This window comes from Panthera leo, chromosome B4, assembly GCF_018350215.1.
Source record: "Panthera leo isolate Ple1 chromosome B4, P.leo_Ple1_pat1.1, whole genome shotgun sequence".
NCBI lineage: Eukaryota > Metazoa > Chordata > Mammalia > Carnivora > Felidae > Panthera > Panthera leo.
Window position 1 is genome coordinate 22,769,323 of NC_056685.1, and position 20,511 is coordinate 22,789,833.

The 20,511-nt window shown below is 43.2% G+C and overlaps 1 protein-coding gene across 1 annotated transcript in view; it reads right to left on the minus strand.

Moving 5' to 3' along the window:
* PRTFDC1 (phosphoribosyl transferase domain containing 1) overlaps nucleotides 1-20,226 on the minus strand; it is a 99,080-nt gene extending 78,854 nt beyond the window's left edge. Inside the window, exons 1-3 of the mRNA XM_042945132.1 lie at nucleotides 20,141-20,226; nucleotides 10,609-10,715; nucleotides 4,181-4,364 (exon numbers count right to left, since the gene is read on the minus strand). Coding sequence (XP_042801066.1) covers nucleotides 4,181-4,364; nucleotides 10,609-10,715; nucleotides 20,141-20,188 — 339 coding nt within the window. The 5' untranslated portion in view covers nucleotides 20,189-20,226. The remainder of the gene's footprint in view (nucleotides 1-4,180; nucleotides 4,365-10,608; nucleotides 10,716-20,140) is intronic.
* Nucleotides 20,227-20,511: the final 285 nt, after the last annotated feature.

Sequence of the window (20,511 nt, forward strand, 5' to 3'; positions counted from 1 at the left end):
ATCCCAATAAAAATTTTAACAGGTTGCTTTGTAGAAATCAACAATATGATTTTCAAATTTATATGGATGGGCACCTGGGTGGCTCAGTTGGTTAAGCATCGACTCTTGATTTTGGTTTAGGTCATGATCTCACAGTTCATGGGACTGAGCCCCATGTGGGGTTCGATCAAGCCCTGCTTGGGATTGTCTTTCTTCTCTCTCTGCCCCTTCTCCTACTCACGTGCGCTCTCTCTCTCTCTCCCTCTCTCTCTCTCTCTCTCTCAAAATAAAAAAAACAAATATTTAAAAAATAAAATAAAATTTCCATGGAAAGGCAAAGAAGTAGAATAGCCAAAACACTTATGAAAAAGAACAAAGTTGGAAGAGTACATGCTACCTGATATCCAGACTAATTAGCCACAGTCATCGGAACAGTGTGGTATTGACGAAAGGATAAGCCTTCAGATGAATAGAACTAGATACAGTGTCCAGAATAGACCCACACTGATTCAGTCAAGTGTTCAGTGAAAGAGCAAAGGTCTCACACAATTGGAGAAGACAGTCTTCTCATCAGACGATCCTGAAACAACTGGATAGTCACTTGCAAAAAAGAGTGCCTTATTAATAAATAACACCACATGGCTCATAGACCTAGATTTAAATCTAAAATTGTGAAGCTTTTTAAAGAGAACAGAAAATTGTGACCTTGAATGAGGCTAAGATAATTTAAAAATTGTTTTAATGTTTATTTATTTTTGAAAGAGAGACAGAATGCGAGTGGGTTAGGGATAGAGAGAGAGGGAGACACAGAATCTGAAGCAGGCTCCAGGCTCTGAGCTGTCAGCACAGAGCCCGACGAGGGGCTCGAACTCACGAGCTGTAAGATCATGACTTGAGCCGAAGTCGGACACTCAACTGACTGAGCCATCCAGGCGTCCCGAGGCAAAGACTATTTAGATACACAAAAGGCATGATCCATAAAAGAAAAAAACTGATAAATTGGAGTTTGTAGAAATGTTTAAATTATGCTCTTTGAAAAAAAAAGCACCGTTATGAAAATGAAGAACAACCCACTGGCTGGAAAATATATGTGAAACAATGTACCTAATAATGGACTTGTGGCCAAAATAGATAAAGAACTCTCAACTTAATAACAAGAAAGCAAACTACCCAACTTTTTGAAAATATACTTGAGGAGCGCCTGGGTGGCTCAGTCGGTTAAGCGTCCGACTTCAGCTCAGGTCATGATCTCGCGGTCCGTGAGTTCGAGCCCCGCGTCTGGCTCTGGGCTGATGGCTCAGAGCCTGGAGCCTGCTTCCGATTCTGTTTCCCTCTCTCTCTGCCCCTCCCCCATTCATGCTCTGTCTCTCTCTGTCTCAAAAATAAATAAACGTTAAAAAAAAATTTATGAAAATATACTTGAACAAACACTTCACCACAGAAACAAATGCAAATTAAAACCACAATGATATATAAGCATTGCAAACAATCATTGCAAAACCAAGTGGTGTTGAAAATATGGAGCAACCAGAACTCTCATCTGCTGCAGGTGAAGGTGCAAAATTATTCAATCCATCTAAAAAACGGTTTGGTGATTCCTTATATACACTACGATTTCTTATATACACTACCATATGACTTAGGAATCTCCAGGGAAATGCAGATGTAAGTACAGACAAAAACTTCTTCATGAATACTTAGAGCAGCTTTTTCATAATCACCCCAAAAAGGAGACAAACCAAATATCCTTCAGCTGATAAGTGATTTTAAAACTAGGATGTCTCTATATAACGAAACCTTAATTGACAATAAGAAGAAATAAACTACTGGTATACCTAACAACATGGATGAATCTCAAATGAAATACACTACGATTTACTAAGGCTATGTGATATATGATTACATTATATGATACTCCGGAAAGAGCAAAACTCTAGGGACAGAAAACCTATATCCGTGGTTTCCAGGATCTGGGGAAAGAGTTGGTCACAAAGGGACACAGCATTTTTAACAGTGAGGAACTGACCTTTGTCTTGATTGTGGCGACTTACATGACTGTATGTAATTGTCAAAACTTACAGACCTGTAAACTCAAACAGATAAAATCTCCTGCATATAAATTATACCTCAACAAATTGACTTTAAGTTTTTAAAAGAGCTTAAAAACCTGTTTTCCCGGGAAAAAACAGTATCAGAACCAAGTAAATGAGAAAAAAAATTTTTCAAAGAAGCACAGTGACTTCATCTAAGATGAAAGGAACTTAAAGGAATGGTTTCCAGGAGAAGATGAAACCAACCATTTAAGGTTAAGATGTCTGCAAAAACCAGCTTTATTTTTTTTTTAATTTTTATCATTTGAGAGAGAGAGAGAGAGAGAGAGAGAGAGAGAGAAAGAGAGAGACAGAGTGTGAGTGGGGGAGGGGAAAAGAGAGAGGGAGACACAGAATCCAAAGCAGGCTCCAGGTTCTGAGCTGTCAGCACAGAGCCCCAACATGATCAGGAACCACGAGATCATGACCTGAGCCTGAGTTGGACGCTTAACCGACTGAGCCACCCAGGCGCCTCAAAAACCGCTTTATTCTGGCCTGAGAGGTCATCGGGAGAATACAGAGCATCTTAAGAAATGAGAAACAATTTGCCAGCTGCTCAAGAGCTGAAGCAACTGAATCACAGAGAGTGGTGGGCAGAACCCAAGACACATGCCTATCTGTCCCCTGGTGTATACACTCTGCCTCATTTCCTCCACTGAGTGTGGGTGAGACTAGTAACCATGGGAAGGCATTCCCGTGATTAGGGGATTAGTTAGTTGACTTTGAGTTCCTCAAAGGGAGCATATCGTGGGTAAACCAGACCTAATCAGGTCAGCTTTTAAAAGAGGGGCCAGGCCCTCAAAAGATGGAAAGGTTCTCCTGTGCCGGGAACTACGAGGCAAAGACCCGAAAGTAGCCTGCAGGAGCTGAAAGCATCTCCAGCCTCGAGTCAGCAGGGAAGTGGAGACTGAATTCTGTCAACAGCCAGCGATTGTGGAAAGGTCACTCATCTGCAAACCTCAGCCGAGATCCCACCCCGGCTAACATCTTGACTTTGAACTTGGGAAGACTCTTGAGCAGAGAACCCATGCCCAGTGTCTGACCTAGAGGAACTGAGATGATAAATGCATATTGGCTTAAGCCACTAAGTTTGTAGTGAATTTGTCACACAGCAATAGAAAACCAATTTGAAGAGTGAATTAAAATGTGTCAAGCCAGTTTAATCAATGAGAATAATTTCATGGTTTTGACTCCAACAGTTCATCATCAAATAGTAGGCTAATTTTTTAAGTTTATTTATTTATTTATTTTTGAGAGAGAGAGAGAGAGAGAGAGAGAGAGAGAGAATGAGGGGGGGAGAGAAGCAGAAAGAGAGGAAAAGAGAGAGAATCCCAAGCAGGTTCGAACACAGTCAGCACAGAGCCTGATGTGGGGCTCAATCCCATGAACTGTGAGATCATGACCTGAGATGAAATCAAGAGTCAGATGCTTAACTGCCTGAGCCACCAGGTGACCCAATAGTAGGCTGGTTTTAATGATTTACTATCCATTGAATCAAAAAGCATCACAGAAGGTAACATCATAGAAGGAGGAACACAAAAGGGATGACACCTTTGGGGAAAAATCTCCCTTGGTTCTGTCCAGTGCTGACCACGAGAGCCCAGGATAGACTGGTGGAGGGGCCTTCTGCTGGAGGTTCTCTGAGCTTGTCTCCTTGCACTTGGTAACCCACTGTCCCTACAGACTTCCCTTCTCCACTTCCAGGCCATGACTGCAGTCACCCAAGTACTAATACTGTCCTCTCTGCGGCTGGACAACCTCCCACAGAACTCCAGGCCCAACGGTGACATACAGAGCGGAAACACGTCAGTGCTCACCAGACCTTCTTAACACTCATTGTTAACACACTCGCTTGTGAGGCTAGTCACCAGGAAATGGCCACTCAGCTTTATAACCATAAAAGAAACCATGAATCATTCCTCAAGCAACTTTCCATATATGTGAAAACAGAAAGAGGGTTTTTCTCCCCACAGACGTTATTGTTTGAACTATAGATTGCATACAGCAAATTAAAGAAATTATTCTTCATTTTCATCACATTGTCAATTCTTTTATTCTAGAAAATTTTCTATTCTAAACATTGTATAATGAAAATGGAATAAATAACTTACCTTGTAACTTTTCAGTCTGATGAAATCAACCTTCATAGAGACAAATTGATCCGAATTTCTACTGATGTTCTTAAGATGTTCTACAAGATCCGCGCAGAACTTGTAACCTCCTTTAAGCACACACAGGACCATAATGTCACAGTTTCCTATGTCTTTCATAATATCCTTAGCCAGCCGCTCAGTTCTGAAAGAGGGATTACAAGATATATTAAAGCATAAGTACTTCTGAGTGTTTTTGTTCCTTTCAAAAAAAATGCACGATGCACTACACACATTAGATTATGCAGGAGAACGTGGAAGACGTTGGGAGACAGAAGGCTACAGATAAAGAAGCTTTGTGAAAGCTGGACAAAGAGAGAGTATTCAAAACACATTTCTGATAACTGCATCGTCAATAGTACATTTTTGCTTCTCTTGTCACAAAAATTAGTAAGGTGTAAAATATATGTCAAAGATCGTGAATGCTATTATTTTATCACTCCAGAGCCTGGTTGATAACCTTAACAACAATGCTGTGAAAGTATCTGGTGATGTTATAGCAGAGAGAGAGGAAATGGAGAATGACTCACCCACCTTATAACACTAGAGGACATGGGAAGAAAAGTCAAGCCCATAGAAACTATCAAAAGAATAACATCTGGGGGCGCCTAGGTGGCTCAGTCGGTTAAGTGTGCGACTTCGGCTCAGGTCATGATCTCGCGGCCAGTGAGCTCGAGCCCCGCATCGGGCTCTGTGCTGACAGCTCAGAGCCTGGAGCCTGTTTCGGATTCTGTGTCTCCCTCACTCTGACTCTCCCTCATTCATTCTCTGTCTCAAAAATAAATAAGCGTTAAAAAAAAATTTAAAAAAAAAAGAATAACATCTGTCTCCTATTTCACAAAGGTGGCACATTACCTATGTGAAGGGTGCCCGGAGTGCAATTTCCAGTATACATCATTTCCATGGAGCACCATGTGAATGAGGTTTCTCTGGAGCTATGCAGTGATGCAGCTTGGGCTGGCGCCCAATGCCTAATTTGGTACCGTCACTGTATTTTTTCTAATTGTTTCATGTCTGTAAGTCCATTACCAATACATGCATACAACATTAAAACCTTGAATGGAGGCAGGATCTAAGGTGCATATTAAAAAAACAAATTCCTGGGGTGCCTGGCTGGCTCAGTCGGTTAAGTGTCTGACTCTTGATTTCGGCTCAGGCCATGATCTCAGGGTTGTGAGATTGAGCCCTGCATCAGGCTCTGTGCTGAGCGTGGAGCCTGCTTGAGATTCTCTCTCTCTCCCTCTCTCTCTGCCCCTCCCCTACTCTCACGCACATGTGCACTGTCTTGAAAAAAAACGAAAAAACAACAAAAATACTCCTACTGGCACTTCAAACAGAATTAGATATAAAATGAGTTAACTGAATGATCTGAATATATATATATATATATATATATATATATATATATATATATATGAATATATGATATGTATATGTGTGTGTGCAGAAAGCATTACATTACATATGTTCTACATATCTAATATATATTTTATATATTATATAACTTATATGTATGTGTTTGTGCTTACATATGTACACACATATACATATAAAATGGCAACCAGGCTTCAGGTGATGTTTCTCAAAATATGATCATCAAGAAAATGTATATCAGCATGCCAGATATTCAAAGGGACGTTTGTCTTCAGCATAATGGAGTGAGGTGGTCAACACACCCTCTCTACAAAAAAGTAACTATAAAGCTGGATGAAACTGTCAAAAACAACCATTTCTGCACTCTGGAAGTTAACTAGAGGCATATAACAAACTGAGAATCATTTATTCATGAAAACGTTGAACAATGGGTAGAAATAATGTTCCCATCTCCCTGAGCCCCACGTTAGCTCTGTTGTTCAACCAGGGTGGGGCACTGCCAGAGAGAGCTCACCTGGCTGGAAGCATTATCAGTTAGTGCAGCCATCTTGGTAGCATGTGAACAGAGAAAGCCAATGGCCCCATTATCACAAAGTTTCCTTTTTGAGCAACTAACTGGCAGACTAGTCTAGTCAAGGATTTGATAGGGAGTTTTGGAAGGTTAGGGTCATGGGAGAGGGGTAGACAATAAACTCTTCACATATCCCAAGTTGACCAGAAGCTATACATAAGCACAGCAGAAACAAGCATAGGACCAGGCTACCCATACATTCCTGAAAGATGGAGCCTATAAGCATGGGCAGAAGAGGCAGAAGAAAGCACGGTGAAAAATAAGAACCAGGGAAAACTTGAAAAATGCTGGCAATTTGAATGTACTTGCCAGCCTCCACACACATTCATCAGCAGAAAGCAGAAGCTTTACTGGCTTGAGGTATTTGAGTACAATCTCTAACCAATCTTAGACTGAAGACTAAGCTATTCAGACACAGGGGTTAAGCCTTAGTAAGTGAGACTTACAAGTAAAAACAAGAAAAATAAATTGCATGTCATCAGAGTCCACACACTGTGGGGGAGACAGTTTCCACAGAGTAGAAGATGAAAACAAAAAAAACAAAGAACAAGGGCAGTGAACAGAAAATCATTACAAATATGGTGGATATTAAACCAACTATATCAATAATCACTTTAAATGTGAGTGATCTAAATACACCAGTTAAAAGGCAGAGACTGTTAGAGTGGATTAAAAAAAAAAGACCCTAACATATGTTGTCTATAAATACAAAGACACTCATAAATGAAAAGTAAAAAGATGGAGAGAGACATACTATACTAACATTAATCAAAAGAAAGCAGGAGCAACTTACTGATTTCAAATAAAGCAGATTTCAGAGCAAGGAGATTATCAGGAATAAAGAGGGGCATTATATAACAATAAAGAGGTCAATTTTCCAATAAGGCATAGCAATCCTTAATGTGCATGCATCCAACAACAGAATGTCAAACACTGACAGAACTACAATGAAAAATAGATGAATCCACTCTTGCAGTCAGAGACCTCAATACCCCTCTCTCAGTAATTGATAGATCTAGCAGTCAGAAAAGGATATAGTTAAACCACACAGTACCATAAATCAACTGGACCTAACTAGCACTTATGGAATACTGCATCTAACATTCTTCTCTCAATTGGGGCGCCTGGGTGGCTCAGTAGGTTGGGCGGCTGACTTCGGCTTGGGTCATGATCTCGCGCTCCGTGAGTTCGAGCCCTGCGTCGGGCTCTGTGCTGACCCGCTCAGAGCCTGGAGCCTGTTTCGGATTCTGTGTCTCCCTCTCTCTCTGACCCTCCCCCGTTCATGCTCTGTCTCTCTCTGTCTCAAAAATAAATAAACGTTAAAAAAAAAAATTTAACATTCTTCTCAAAAGATATAAATAAGAAAATGAAGACAAGCCACGGGCTAAGGTGGTAGGATATTCAAAAATCATATATCTGGTAATGGACTTGTATCCAGAATATATAAAGAACCCTTACAACCCAATCAGAAGACAACCCACACAGTGTAAAAATGGCAGAAGACTTAAATAGTCATCTCTCCAAAAAAAATAATAAATAAATAAATAAATAAATAAATAAATAAATAAATAACAAACAAGTACATGAATCCTTAGGAAAATGCAAATTAAAATCACAATGAGATACTTTTATATATCCACTAGAACGGCTATAATCAAAAGGACAGGCAATACTAAATGTTGGCAACTATGTGGAGAAACTGGAACCCTCATCCTTGCTGGTAGAAATGTAAAATGGTACAGTCACTTTGGAAGTAAGTGGCAGTTTCTCAAGCTTAACTATCAAACACAGAATATCACTCCAAGGAATCTATCCAAGAGAAATGAAAAGATATATCCACACAAAAACTTACATGTGAATGATCATAGAGACATGTTCATAGAAGCCCCAAACTAGAAATCCAAATAACTATCGACTGGTAAATCAATAATTAAGTATTGTATGATTTAACTTATATGCAATGTTCAGAAAAGACAAGTCTATAGATAAAGAAATCCGACTAGTGACCACCTGATGCTGAAGGTAGGAATGGGGATTGACAGCCAACAAACTTTTGGGGATGCTAGAAATATTATAAAATGATAGTTGTGCTTGCCCAACTATAAAAAATTACTAAACATCATTGAGTCATTTATCTACAATGGGTAAACTTTACAATATGTAAATTATATCTTAATGAATTCATTCCTGGGCTCCACCCCCAACCATTGAAGCAAAATTTCCAGACATAAAACGTAAGAATATGCATTTTTTTAAAAGATTTTTTTTCAGTTTATTTATTCTGAGAAAGAGAGAGAGAGAGAGAGAGAGAGAGAGAGAGAGAGTTGGGGAAAGGCAGAAAGAGAAGGAGAGAGAAAGAATTCCAAGCAGGATCTGCACCGCCGTGGGGAGCCTGATGCGGGGCTTGATCCCACGAACCACGAGATCATGACTTGCGCTAAAACCAAGACTTGGATGCTTAACCGACTGAGACACCCAGGTGCCTCAAGAAATTGCATCTAACAATTTCATTGGGTAAGTCTCCTGTACTGGGGACTGGCTTTGGGTAACCTTACCAGGACTCAATCTTGTACCAGATCAGGATGCAATTAACTAAAGATACAAAATTAAGGTGGGAAAAGCAGGAATTTGTTTAAACCAGAGGGTTCTCTGGGGCGCCGGGGTGGCTTGGTCGGTTAAGCGTCCGACTTCGGCTCAGGTCATGATCTCACGGTCCGTGAGTTCGAGCCCCTCGTCGGGCTCTGTGCTGAGAGCTCAGAGCCTGGAGCCTGTTTCGGATTCTGTGTCTCCCTCTCTCTCTGCCCCTCCCCTGTTCATGCTCTGTCTCTCTCTGTCTCAAAAATAAAAAAATGTTAAAAAAAAAAAATTTAAACCAGAGGGTTCTCGAACCAGTGTTAAGGGAAAAATGGCTCTGAATTGTTAAGAGGGAAACTGAATACAAGTGTTTTACTGCACAACAAAAGTTGGTGTAATTGTTAAAGTCAAGCAAGTTTCCTTCCCTTTTGTTTTTTCTTTTTTTGCAGGAATTTCCACATCTTTAATGTGAATTGCCATCAGGGAGATCTGGCCATTCGGGAGATGCAAAATTTCCCAAGTTTATTTGATCACAGAACATTTTGTTCCTTCTGAAGACTGGGGCTTGTATTCCACGGACAGCCATGTTAGGCCACAAGAAACTCCAAACTAGACCTTATTTTAATAATATACTATAGTTTGAGAGAACATGCAATATGCAGGTCTTATCCAATGGAAAAATCTTGGAGAAAAGAATGACATTTCCTTTTGCTTACAGACAGGAATTGATGGAAAGATAATATCCTGGGAATGTGACTGTCTTGTGTTTTTCATACTTTACTTTGGCTAAGGACTTATTTCATAAAGTTAAATATTAACTCGGAAGAATAGAACAGATTTTTTAAAATAGAGGCAAAAGTACTCTGGTTTAAGGAAAAATAAGGGGTGGGGAGTCCAAAGTTTCAATTTGCTCCTATTCCCTGGTGCCTCTCCCACCCCCATTTCTGGGTGTCTGAAGAACCTCTGTGTTCCTGGGAGTGCACCGTGAAATCTGTGAAGCTTGCTTTCCATATACATGTGAAGGCTTATGTATTTGATCTTTGCACAAGAAATGAGAGGTACATGGAAAGGTAATAGCTTGGGCATCAAGCGGTTCTGTGAAACGGGGTATATGACCTTTAAATCCTGATGCTTATGGCAGACTCAAGTGGAGGAGGCTCTCTGAAAACCAAGAAACAAATGGTGACTTAGGGGCTTAGAACAGGAGAGAAAATGTTGTCTTTTGGAAAAGCAACTGGCTAGGAAGGGGCTAAAGAATATCTATACAGGATGGTCAGAAAGAACTGGAAATAGTATTCTAGAAATAGTGCTGTGCAGATATTTTTAAGCTGAAAATATTCCTATTCCCAAAATATTACCACTGCCTGGAAAACATAATTGTGCACAGACTGGCCGATCTGTGATACGTTGCCTGATCCCAGCTAAATGCTAGTTGCAGGAAAAGCCTGGGCTTTAAGGGTGTGTCCTATGAAGGCAAAGTTCATCTGTTAATTATTCCAGGTTAACTCAAGAGTCTGTGACAAAATGTAAGACAGAGGTCGTCAGGTAAAGAGCAATGCTTCCCCTCCCCCAAAAAGAGCAATGCTTTCCCAAATCCTTTTTTTTTTTTTACCAGTTTGCACAAGACACTGTTATTTTGAGGCTGCTACTTATAATATATATATTCTTACCATTTCCCCTGAAATGTCCAGGTAAACAGTTCAGTCAAAGCAGAGATTCATTTTATTCCAAATGCTCTGTCCTATAAAAGCTCTGTCTACCTCTATGTGAGAGAGACTCAGGAGGAGGGGTGTAAAGTGTATTGTATGATTCACACAAGAGAGGGCCAGCCAGCACAGGACCAAGACTGACGCCAAGAAATAACACTCACCTGTCCACAACGATGCCATGAGGTATGAGGACATACTCCAAATCTCCATAATAGTGCTGTGGATACGTGAATAAATTCAAGTCATATCCTGGCCAGTCATCCGTAATCTGCAAATCAAATTACTTCGGTTACAATATTTTTCATTGGAAATTTATTTTTAAAGCATAAATAAACAAAAAAGAGGATCATTTGGAACAAAAAGAATAATATTGAAAACAGAGAAAAGGTCTGACGATCAATATGACATTAAATTACATTCTGTCAACCTATGAAAAGATCAGTGGGAAATTTGTTTCACGAAAACTGATAAAGAATCTAGTCCTGAAATGAATGGAGAATTCCATTCCTAACTTTTGGCGGGTTATACGACGAAATATCAACTTACTGTCTTACGGCTCACCTGATAGCAGTGTTTGTAAGAGCGGATATGTGTAAATACATAATTTATGTCTACGTTACATCGTGTATGACTATAAGTGACACTATGTTCATAATTATATTAATATGGAACTCCAGCCGGTCCTAGCGGGAAAAACTGCTCCAGAAACTGCCTATTCATGTAGTGGACAGAGTGCCAGCAAATCCCACTCTTGCTGAGCACTGGTTGTGCAAGTTGTATGGTTAGAAAAGTGAAGATGTGGGAGAGAAAATGAAGGTGAAGAGTGAGTTACTGTTACTTTCAGATCATGGAGAAAGGATGCAACAGGGACGTGTTAGCACTCAACTCCTTCCATAGCTGTATTGCAGGTTCGTATTCTTTAATGACTCCTGCACGTTTCTGTCAGACTCCTCTCTTCAGCTTTAAGCTTTCATAATGCACAGCCATCCTAATTTCCCAGCCCAATTCCTGACACCATCGCCTTCCCATCCTCAGAGTGGTCTTCTATCAAGTTGTGACCCTTCGCAGCTCTCTGGGTTCTGTGCATGTGTCTGTCTTGCACCCGCATGCCCCTTTCTTTCCCCCTCTTCCTCTGTATCTCAAGCTCAGCCTCCTCCACAGAAGCTCAGGTCAGGCCCCACTTCCTTCTGGAAGCCTTGCTGACTGTGCCTGCTGATTTTTTTCTCCCAAACTCTTTGTAAATGGGCTCCTTGTAGCTCTCTGTCTTTTTAAAGGCTCTCATTCAGTCTCCTTGAGAAGACTCCTGCCTCTTCTAGCCTCTGACTCACTCGGTCTTACCTGTTATAGAACTCATTTACTTCATTTAATGCTGGGATGTCCCCCTACTTTCCATCCTCCTCATCCAAGACTCAAAACCTTAGCTCAGGTTTTGAAAGGGCAACTTATGGTCCAGCCCCCGCCCACTCCCACTCCAGTTCTGGGTTCAGGAATGCCAGCCAAACCAAACTCATGGCATTTTCTTCCAAATTTATCCCTTCCCTATCTTAGCAAAGGACAACTTATTTTTCCACTTGCTTAGGTCAAAATGTTGGAGTTGTCGTTGGCTTCTTTCTTTCGTTCCCTCACAAAACCCATTAGCAAATCCCATGATCAATTCCTTCAAAATTCAACCAGGACCAGCTCTCAGCATCCCGACTGCTGCCTCCCGGTCCATGCCACCATCATTTCTCCGGGACCATTGCCATAGTTGTTAGGCTTGCCTCCCTGCTTCCACGTTGGCACCTCCACCCCATTCCAACATGGCAGCTGGAGCGCTCATTTAAAAATGCACATCATATCATGGCTGTCTTCTGCTAATCTTCTCCCAAGGGCTTCCCATTTCCCTCTGAGCACAATCCAGAGTCTTCACTGTGGCCCACAGGAGCTACCTCTCTGACTCGTCTGCAGGGATTCCCTTCCTCCTTCACTCTGCTTCAGCCACATTCTTCTTGCTGATCCTTGAAAATGCCAAGCATGCTCCTGCACCAACACCTGCTATTTCTCTTGCCTACAGTACTCTTCCCCAAGATTTCTACATGGTTTACACTTCACTTCCTGCCAGTCTGCATTTAAATGTCACCTTCACAGAGCGGCCTTACCTGATCACCTACATAAAATAGCACCCCCTTCCTTCCTACTCATCGCTGTATCCCTTTTACCCAGCTTTACTTTCCTTCACAGCACATATTCCCACTGGATGTGACACATGGATGTCTCTCTGTGTTCTGTCTTATCTCCCCCGACTAGAACGTTAGTGCCTTCTGACAGAGACTCTGTCTGATTCACTGTTGACACCCCAGTGCTCGGGACACGGATCTGGAATATAGTACGTGCTCAAAAATGTTCAACGAGTTAACGAATGACACATTCTCCACCCGCAGACTACCCAATCCTACCTGAGCTCCAGCCCAAACTGATTTGTCTTGGTTTGTCTCCTTGTAATACAGAGCACCACTATTCAAGGCTCTGGGAATTCACATCTACCACCGGCAGATTGTTAGCCAAATGGTGTGTGTCATCTGCATATTTGAAAAGTATCACATTTGCTCTGCTTCTATCAGCCAATTGGCTGCGTGCAACTGTTGAATTTGCACAGAGCAGCTCTGTTTTCCAGCCCTGAGAACTCCCTGGGCCTGCTGTAACCACTAACACCACAGGTCCCTGTCAGAGCCTAAACACCAGCTGTATGTGAGGAGCCTCCAGAAGATCCTCTGGCAGGCCACAGTAAAGGCCAGGTAAGAACCCCGACCAGCACGAGGCCCCAGGGTGATCATTCAAGTGCTGCACGGCATTTTCCGGCTCCCCTTCCAGACCACACACGCTCACCCACTCCACTCCCTGGAACCCTTCCAGGTGGTGGCATCATTCACTAGTGGTCTTCTGAGCCCATTCTTCCGACCATGCAAATCCTTCATTGCCCCCTGCTCTGGCTGCATCTCAGAGCCTACATTCCTGTCTGTGTTCTAGACCTCAGCTCTGACGCTTACTCGGCTGTGATGCTAGAGAAAGTACTCACCCTGTCTGAGACTCTGTTGCCGCTTCCTTTAAATAAGACACAATAAAACCTCTGGACAGGGCTGGGGTGAGGATTAACAGAGAACAGAGAGTCTCCAAAGCAGGTAGGAACAACCCCATTGGAAGGTGACTGCAAAGAAGCTGCCTCTACGATACGATGGACTGAATTATGCCCCCCTAAAAGTCATATGTCGAAGCATTACGATGACATTAGGAGGTGGGGCCTTTTGGAAGCCATTAGGTCATGAGGGTGGAGCCTTTGTGATGGAATCAGTGCTCTTATAAGAGAAAAATAATGAGATCTCTAGTGATCTTCTTCTCTCTGTTTTTTTTTTCTCTCTCTCCCTCCCACCCTCCCTCTACCTCTCTCTCTCTGCCCTGTGTGGACACAAAGAGATGAATAGGAAGGCAGCTACATACAAGTCAGCAAGACTGTCTTAACCAGGAATGAAATCAGGCAGCACCTTGATGTTGGACTTGTAGCCTCCAGAACTATGAGAAATACATGTCTATTGTTTAAAACAAATAAAGAAAAACAAAAGAGAGAGAGAGAGAGAGAAAGATAGAACAGATCTTAGAGTTCCTAGGACATTTCCTGGTGAATAAGTGCTTAATAAATGATACCAAAAAGATCAAAAAAGGGGTGCCTGGGTGGCTCAGTCAGTTCAGCATCCAACTTTTGATCTCAGCTCAGGTCCTGATATCAGGATTGTGAGTTCAAGCCCTGAAGTAAGCTCTGTGCTGGGCCTGAAGCCTACTTAAGAAGAAGAAGGAGAAGAAGAAAAAGGAGGAGGAGAGGGAGAAGAAGAAGAAGAAGAAGAAGAAGAAGAAGAAGAAGAAGAAGAAGAAGAAGAAGAAGAAGGAGGAGGAGGAGGAGGAGGAGGAGGAGGAGGAGGAGGAGGAGGAGGAGGAGAAGGAGGAGGAGAGGAATAAGAAGAAGAAGGAGGAGGAGGAAGAGGAGAAGAAGAAGAAGGAGGAGGAGGGGGAGGAGGAGGAGGAGGAGAAAATAATGGTAAGCAAATGACAAAACCAACCTTTTCATAAGAGCTGTCATGATAATTCGTAGCTCAGAGGCAGCATGGAGTAGTGGTCAAGCATATGGACTAGAAGTCCCATACGTGTGAGGACGGGTGTATAGCTGTGAGACCTTGGGGGCTTTAATTCTGTGTCTCAGTGTGTTTTCCTTGTTGAGATAAAAGGCAACTAGAGATAAAGAAATTACTGGTGTACAAACAACAGATGTTGGCAAGAATGTGGAAAAAGGGGAACCCTCGTGCACCGCTGGTGGGAATGCAAACTGGAGCAGCCATTGTGCAAAACAGTATGGAAGTTCCTCAAAATATTAACAGTATTAAAAATACCATAGGATCCAGGAATCATTCTACAGGGTATTTACCAAAAAAGTACAAAAACAAAGGGATACGTGCACCCCGATGTTTATAGCAGCATTATCTACAATAGCCAAACTATGGAAGCATCCCAAGTATGTATCAATAGATGAGTGGATAAAGATGAGGTATATATACATATACAAACGAATATTATTCCGCTGTAAAAAAAAAAAATGAAATCTTACCATTTGCAACAACATGGATGGAGCTAGAGAGTATAACACTAAGCAAAATAAGTTAGAGAAAGACAAATAACCATATGATCTCATTCATGTGTGGACTTTAAGAAACAAACAAGCAAAGGGAAAAGAGAGAGAGAAATCAAGAAACAGATTCTTAATTATAGAGAACAAACTGATGGTTAACAGATGGGAGGTGGGTGGGGAGAATGGGTGAAATAGGTGATGGGGATTAAAGACTACACTTATGATGGGGAAAAAAAAAGTAATATGCTGTTTAAAAAGAGAGAGAGAGAGAGAAACTACTGGCTTATCCCTTGTAATTCTTAATGGTGCATGCAAATTGCATTGCAAAGAAGTCCTAAATCTGAAGGAATGGAGACTGCTACGAACTGCAGATAATTATGTTATTCATCTGCTTTTCAAAAAATCAAAACAAGAAATCTTTAAATAGTTTCAGTATCTCAGATAATATGCTCTAAGTTTATTCAGAACAATGCTTTCTCTGTTCAAAGGCAGAAAACATGGCTAAGCTGGGGAAGCGACAAACACACTAACTGAGCCATTTTATACAAAATTTAAACCCGGAACTCACTTGGGTTCTCTTTTTTCTCATCTGAAGATATATTGAGAAACTTCTAAATCGATAAAAATAATTTTTTGCCGAAAACATGCCTTGCGCCATTTTTCAAGTTTCTCCCCCAGGGAGAAAAATAGTTTGGAAACACATACAAAAAGCAAATCCCTGCTCCTCTCGGCCTCTGAGCCCTACACCCTAGGCCCCACTCTCTCCTTCAGGCAGTGACCACGGTTGCTGCCAATTTTTAGGCTCACATCTACCCCTCGACTGTCAGAGAGGAAAGGAGTCTCATCCCTCCGCTCTGCTTCCAAGAATCTCACACACAAACGTTGACTGGTCCAGGGAAGGAGGCGGGCAGTGATGGAGGCATGACCACATGCACGGAGAAAATGTGTAAAAGCAGTTTCCTAAAAGAAGGGCTCCAGGTTCTGCTGCCAGAAGAATAAACGGGACTCGACAGACCAAATAATACCTTCATACCTTATATCGCACACATTGCCTTCCTCTTCTGTGGGGGGTTTGGCCCCGACCTAGTAAAGTTGTGTTGTAGATGGATTATCTGATTACTTATCTCCAATACTGCCCCCATTCTTTGGTGGGGTGGGGTAGGTGGGAGCCACCCATGACAGAAATACCACAATCATTTTGGATTTTTCTCTTCTCCTTATTCCTTCCAAACTCACTGTGTAGGTACTATGATTCTCTCGATAATGCTTTGGTAAAAAACAAAACCTATCTAAGAGCCTGATCTCAAAAGGCCAGATGGGTAGAGATCTTTATCTCTCCCTGCGAAGTAACACCGATGTACCAACCATGCGCTGGTGACCTTACTAGGTCCAGATCAAGTGACCAGTCACTCCTGAGCAAAGTTTCTGAACTCGGGGTCTATATTGTTTATTTGGCTTCACATATGCTACCACTTATTGGTGTTTTTTTTTTTTTTAATGTTTGTTTATTTTCTGAGAGACATTGCAAGTGAATGGGGGAAGGGCAGAGAAAGAGGGAGAGAGAGGATCTGAAACGGGCTCTGTGCGGACAGCAGACAGCTGGATGCGGGACTTGAATTTACGAACCCTGAGGTCGTGACCTGAGCCGAAGTTGGACGCTTCACCGACTGAGCCACCCAGGTGCCCCACTACCACTTATTGTTAATAATCTACTAACGTCCTATCTCCCCAATTCACCTGAAAGTCATCTGTAGGCAAAAGGCATCTTAAATCTCTTAATATTCCCTTCTCTTGCACAAACCATACTTCTTTTACGCTTAAGTCATCTGGCTCTATGCCCCTTGTCATCTTTATCACAGTTTCTACCAACTGAGAATTTTCTCGTCCACCTCATTTCCAGACAGCCCCCACCCAAACCTGCCTTGATCATCCTACTAGCCACTCTGTCTTGTGGCTCCTTCACCTGCCTTAACCCAAATTACTACACCTTTATTCCAGATTAGCAGAATCCAGTCTTCCAGACCAATCCCACCTCTGAAGTACTTCACTGAAATCACAGCTTTTGATGAAGCACAGTGAGTAAAACCTGACTTCAAATCTTGCTTCCGTCATTTGCAAGTTACGTGACTGATTTACTTAATCTCTGTGCCTCCATTTCCTCCTCTGTAAACAGAGATTATACTCCTATGTCACAGATCGGCAAGGAGCAAACAAATAACACAGGAAAACTACAAAGTAAGTGCTCAATAAATTCTTGCTACTAATACCTGTCCCCTCTTTTTTCACTGGTACTAAATCTTCCCTTTTATTTTTTGCAATCATCCTGAGGGCTCTCTTTTTCCTGTATCTATACTCTTCTGAGCTTTGCCTTTCCTCTCTACCCTAGATATCATGGGCTTCACCAGCACACTGAACTCACTCTGAATTTGCCTTCGCTACCTGTTTCCAACTTGAGTTAATCTAACTATCCCGAGTTCTACTGGAGAAAATGGCATCAATGCCAGGGCTATCCCCATTACATGTCGTTTCCAACCTCTCGTGAGACCCTCTCACTGCCTCCCTCCATCTTTCACAAGATTATCTTGCTTCCCAGAGAGCTTCTTCTGATACTAAGAGAATGGGCTATTTATACTGTTCCATCATTTGCTTTTTACATTTTAACAATCTGCCTATGTTATTAGTCATATAAATTTACCTAATTCCTTTTTAAGAGTATATGTTATTAAATAGAAGTACTATATTGTAGCCATTTTAACTGATGGGATGGTCGTTTAAATGATCCTCACTGCTAATGGCTTTGTCATTGTTAAACACAATGGCCTCTTTCTGTCTTTATCCCATTTGCTCTTTCTGCAGTATCTGACACTCTTAATGGCCCCCCTACCTGCCCCCCCCAAAAAAAAACCTCTGTTCCCTAGACACCTACCACCCTCTCTGTTCTCTTGGACCTTGCTATTCATTCTTGGTCTCTTTATCGGACTTCTCCTGGACACTCTGCCTCTTACATTGGGGGCTTTCCAGATTTCTACCCATAACAACAGTTTATAATTTTTCCCCCCATTTTCAAGGGGCATCCCTATCCACTCCAAGTATCAGATGTTTTTTCTATTTTCTGGGGGCTTCCCTATCCACTCCAAGCATCAGATATTTTTCTATTTTCTGATGATTTCCAAGTCTATCCAATCACTCTCTTCAATTGTAAAAATGAATTTTAAATTGCCTGCAGTGCATCTTGACCTGTAGGCCTTACAGACTCAATTCGTCCAGAATTGAACTTATTTTCTTTTTTATGTTTTCATTCCTTCCCCACACCCCAGGCTTGGCTGTTCTCTCCATGGCAACCAGAGTGATTTTTTTTTTTTTTTTTAAGCATGAATTGGGTGTGATGATTTCTTGTCAGGATACAATGGTTTCTTTGCAACCAGTATGCCCTGTATCTCTTCTTCTGAGTTTTCACATGGTTACCTCCTACTCACCCTTCAGGTCATGGCTCAAATATCACTGCCAAGAGGCCATCCTGACCACCTGAGCAAAAGCAGTGCTCCCCAGCCCTCCTCCAATCACTCTGTGTCTCATTACCCGCTCTTCTTTTCATCGCACAAGTCACTACGTGAGCTCATCTTCTATATGTATTTGCTTACTTATGTCCCTTCTCTAGAATGTGAGCCCCATGAAGACAGGGCTTTGTGTGGTTCCCTGCTGTATCCCTAGAGCCTAGAACACCAGCTGGAATCCTGCAGGACAGTCAACAGCTGTAGAGTGATTAAATAAATGAACTCCTCATCCTTAGATGGAAAGGTCCTGGAGCACCTGGCTGGCTCAGTCAGTAGAGCATCTTACTCTTGATCTCAGAGTCTGTGAGTTCAAACCCCATGTTGGGCATGGAGCCTACTTAAAAAACATAAAAAATAAAAATAAGATGGAAAAGTCCTGCTGCTAAATTAAGAACTGAGCAACACATTTCAGCCTGATAAGTTCTATGTGAGCATGTGGGGTTTCCTTCCCCAACCCCCTTTACTCCAGGATCCATGCATAGTCACAGATGCCTTATCTGTGACTACCACAGATTTCTGGGAAAAAGGGAATGTTAATGTAGCAAGTTAGGCCCACTCTCCACCCTCACCATTGTTAAACCTGATACAGTAAAACCCACCACCTTCTATAGAAACCATTTTGGACAGGAGGTGGGAGTGGAGGCCAGTGGCCTCAGGGTAAGACCGGATTTGATTCCAGGGCACTGAGAGATGGGTACCCTCTGGTTGACTTTTTGAGGGATTCCCAGGCATAAAGAAGCTCTAGTCTGGGAACCCATCGTCCCACATCCTCCCATACGGACACACTACTAGATAGATATTTTGCATACAACCTCTCCAATTCGCTCAAAGGTCCAGCATGCCCTGTCTCCCGTTTGTAGACAAGGCAAATGACGCTCCAGAGGCACTAGCCTGTGTCAAGCTCCTGCAAAGACCCCAGCGTCCCAGCCCACGTTTCAAAGTTCAAATTCCGTCCATTTGAGCTACTTTATTTCCTAGCTGCCCTCGAGAATCCTCAGTATCCTTTTGGAAAACAAAACCTAAAGCCTGCCGTGGAAGGGTCAGGAGGAAACACAAAGGGAAGGGGGCCCACAAGAGCAGCACGGGGGGTCTTCACAGACCCGCCCTGCTCCCAAAGGTGACTCCTGGTGGCTAGCAGGAGTGGGAACCCGGCACCGCACAGCCTTAGCGCTAGAGTATTGGATTCCTGGCCCGAGTTGGGGGGTGGAGGGGAGGGGACGCGGAGGGGGGACACTGAGAACGCGGGGTGAAGGGCTGTTAAGTGTGGGGTCAGGTCGGGCGCGGGGAGGGGCGGCTGGGAGGAGAGTATGGAAGCGATCCGAGCCGGGACGGGAGAACAAAGCCGTGGCCCGCTTGCATTTCACCCGAATGCATTTCAAGCATTTAATCTAAAAGAAGGGAGCCAAGAAGGAAGGGGAGGGGAAGGGAGGGGAGGGGAAAGAGCGGGGAGCGCACGACTCAGCCCAGAAATCGGGAGTTTGCATTTACCACGACGCCTCGCCCGTAGTCTGGCGCCTCCTCGCTGCTCCCGGCCATGTTTCTCCCGGGGAAAGCGGGAAGGAAAGAAGGGCGCGGGGGAAGGATCTGGGAGAGCCGAGGGCTGGGTGGGGGATGGGACTAGGGACCCGGCTGGGGACGGGGACGAGGCCGCCCCGCCCCGGGCCAGCCGGCGGAGAAGGACCGCGCGCCGCGGACCCCGCGTCTGGCGCGGCTCCAGCGCCTCGGCCGCCGCGTCCCCCCGCCCGGCCCCTTCCCGGAGGGTCCCGGGGCGCGGGCGGCGGCCGGGAGCGCAGGGCGGCGGCGCGGGGCGCAGCTGCGGAGCCGCGCGCGCTCCACCTGAGCGCGGGCCCGGGGCGCGT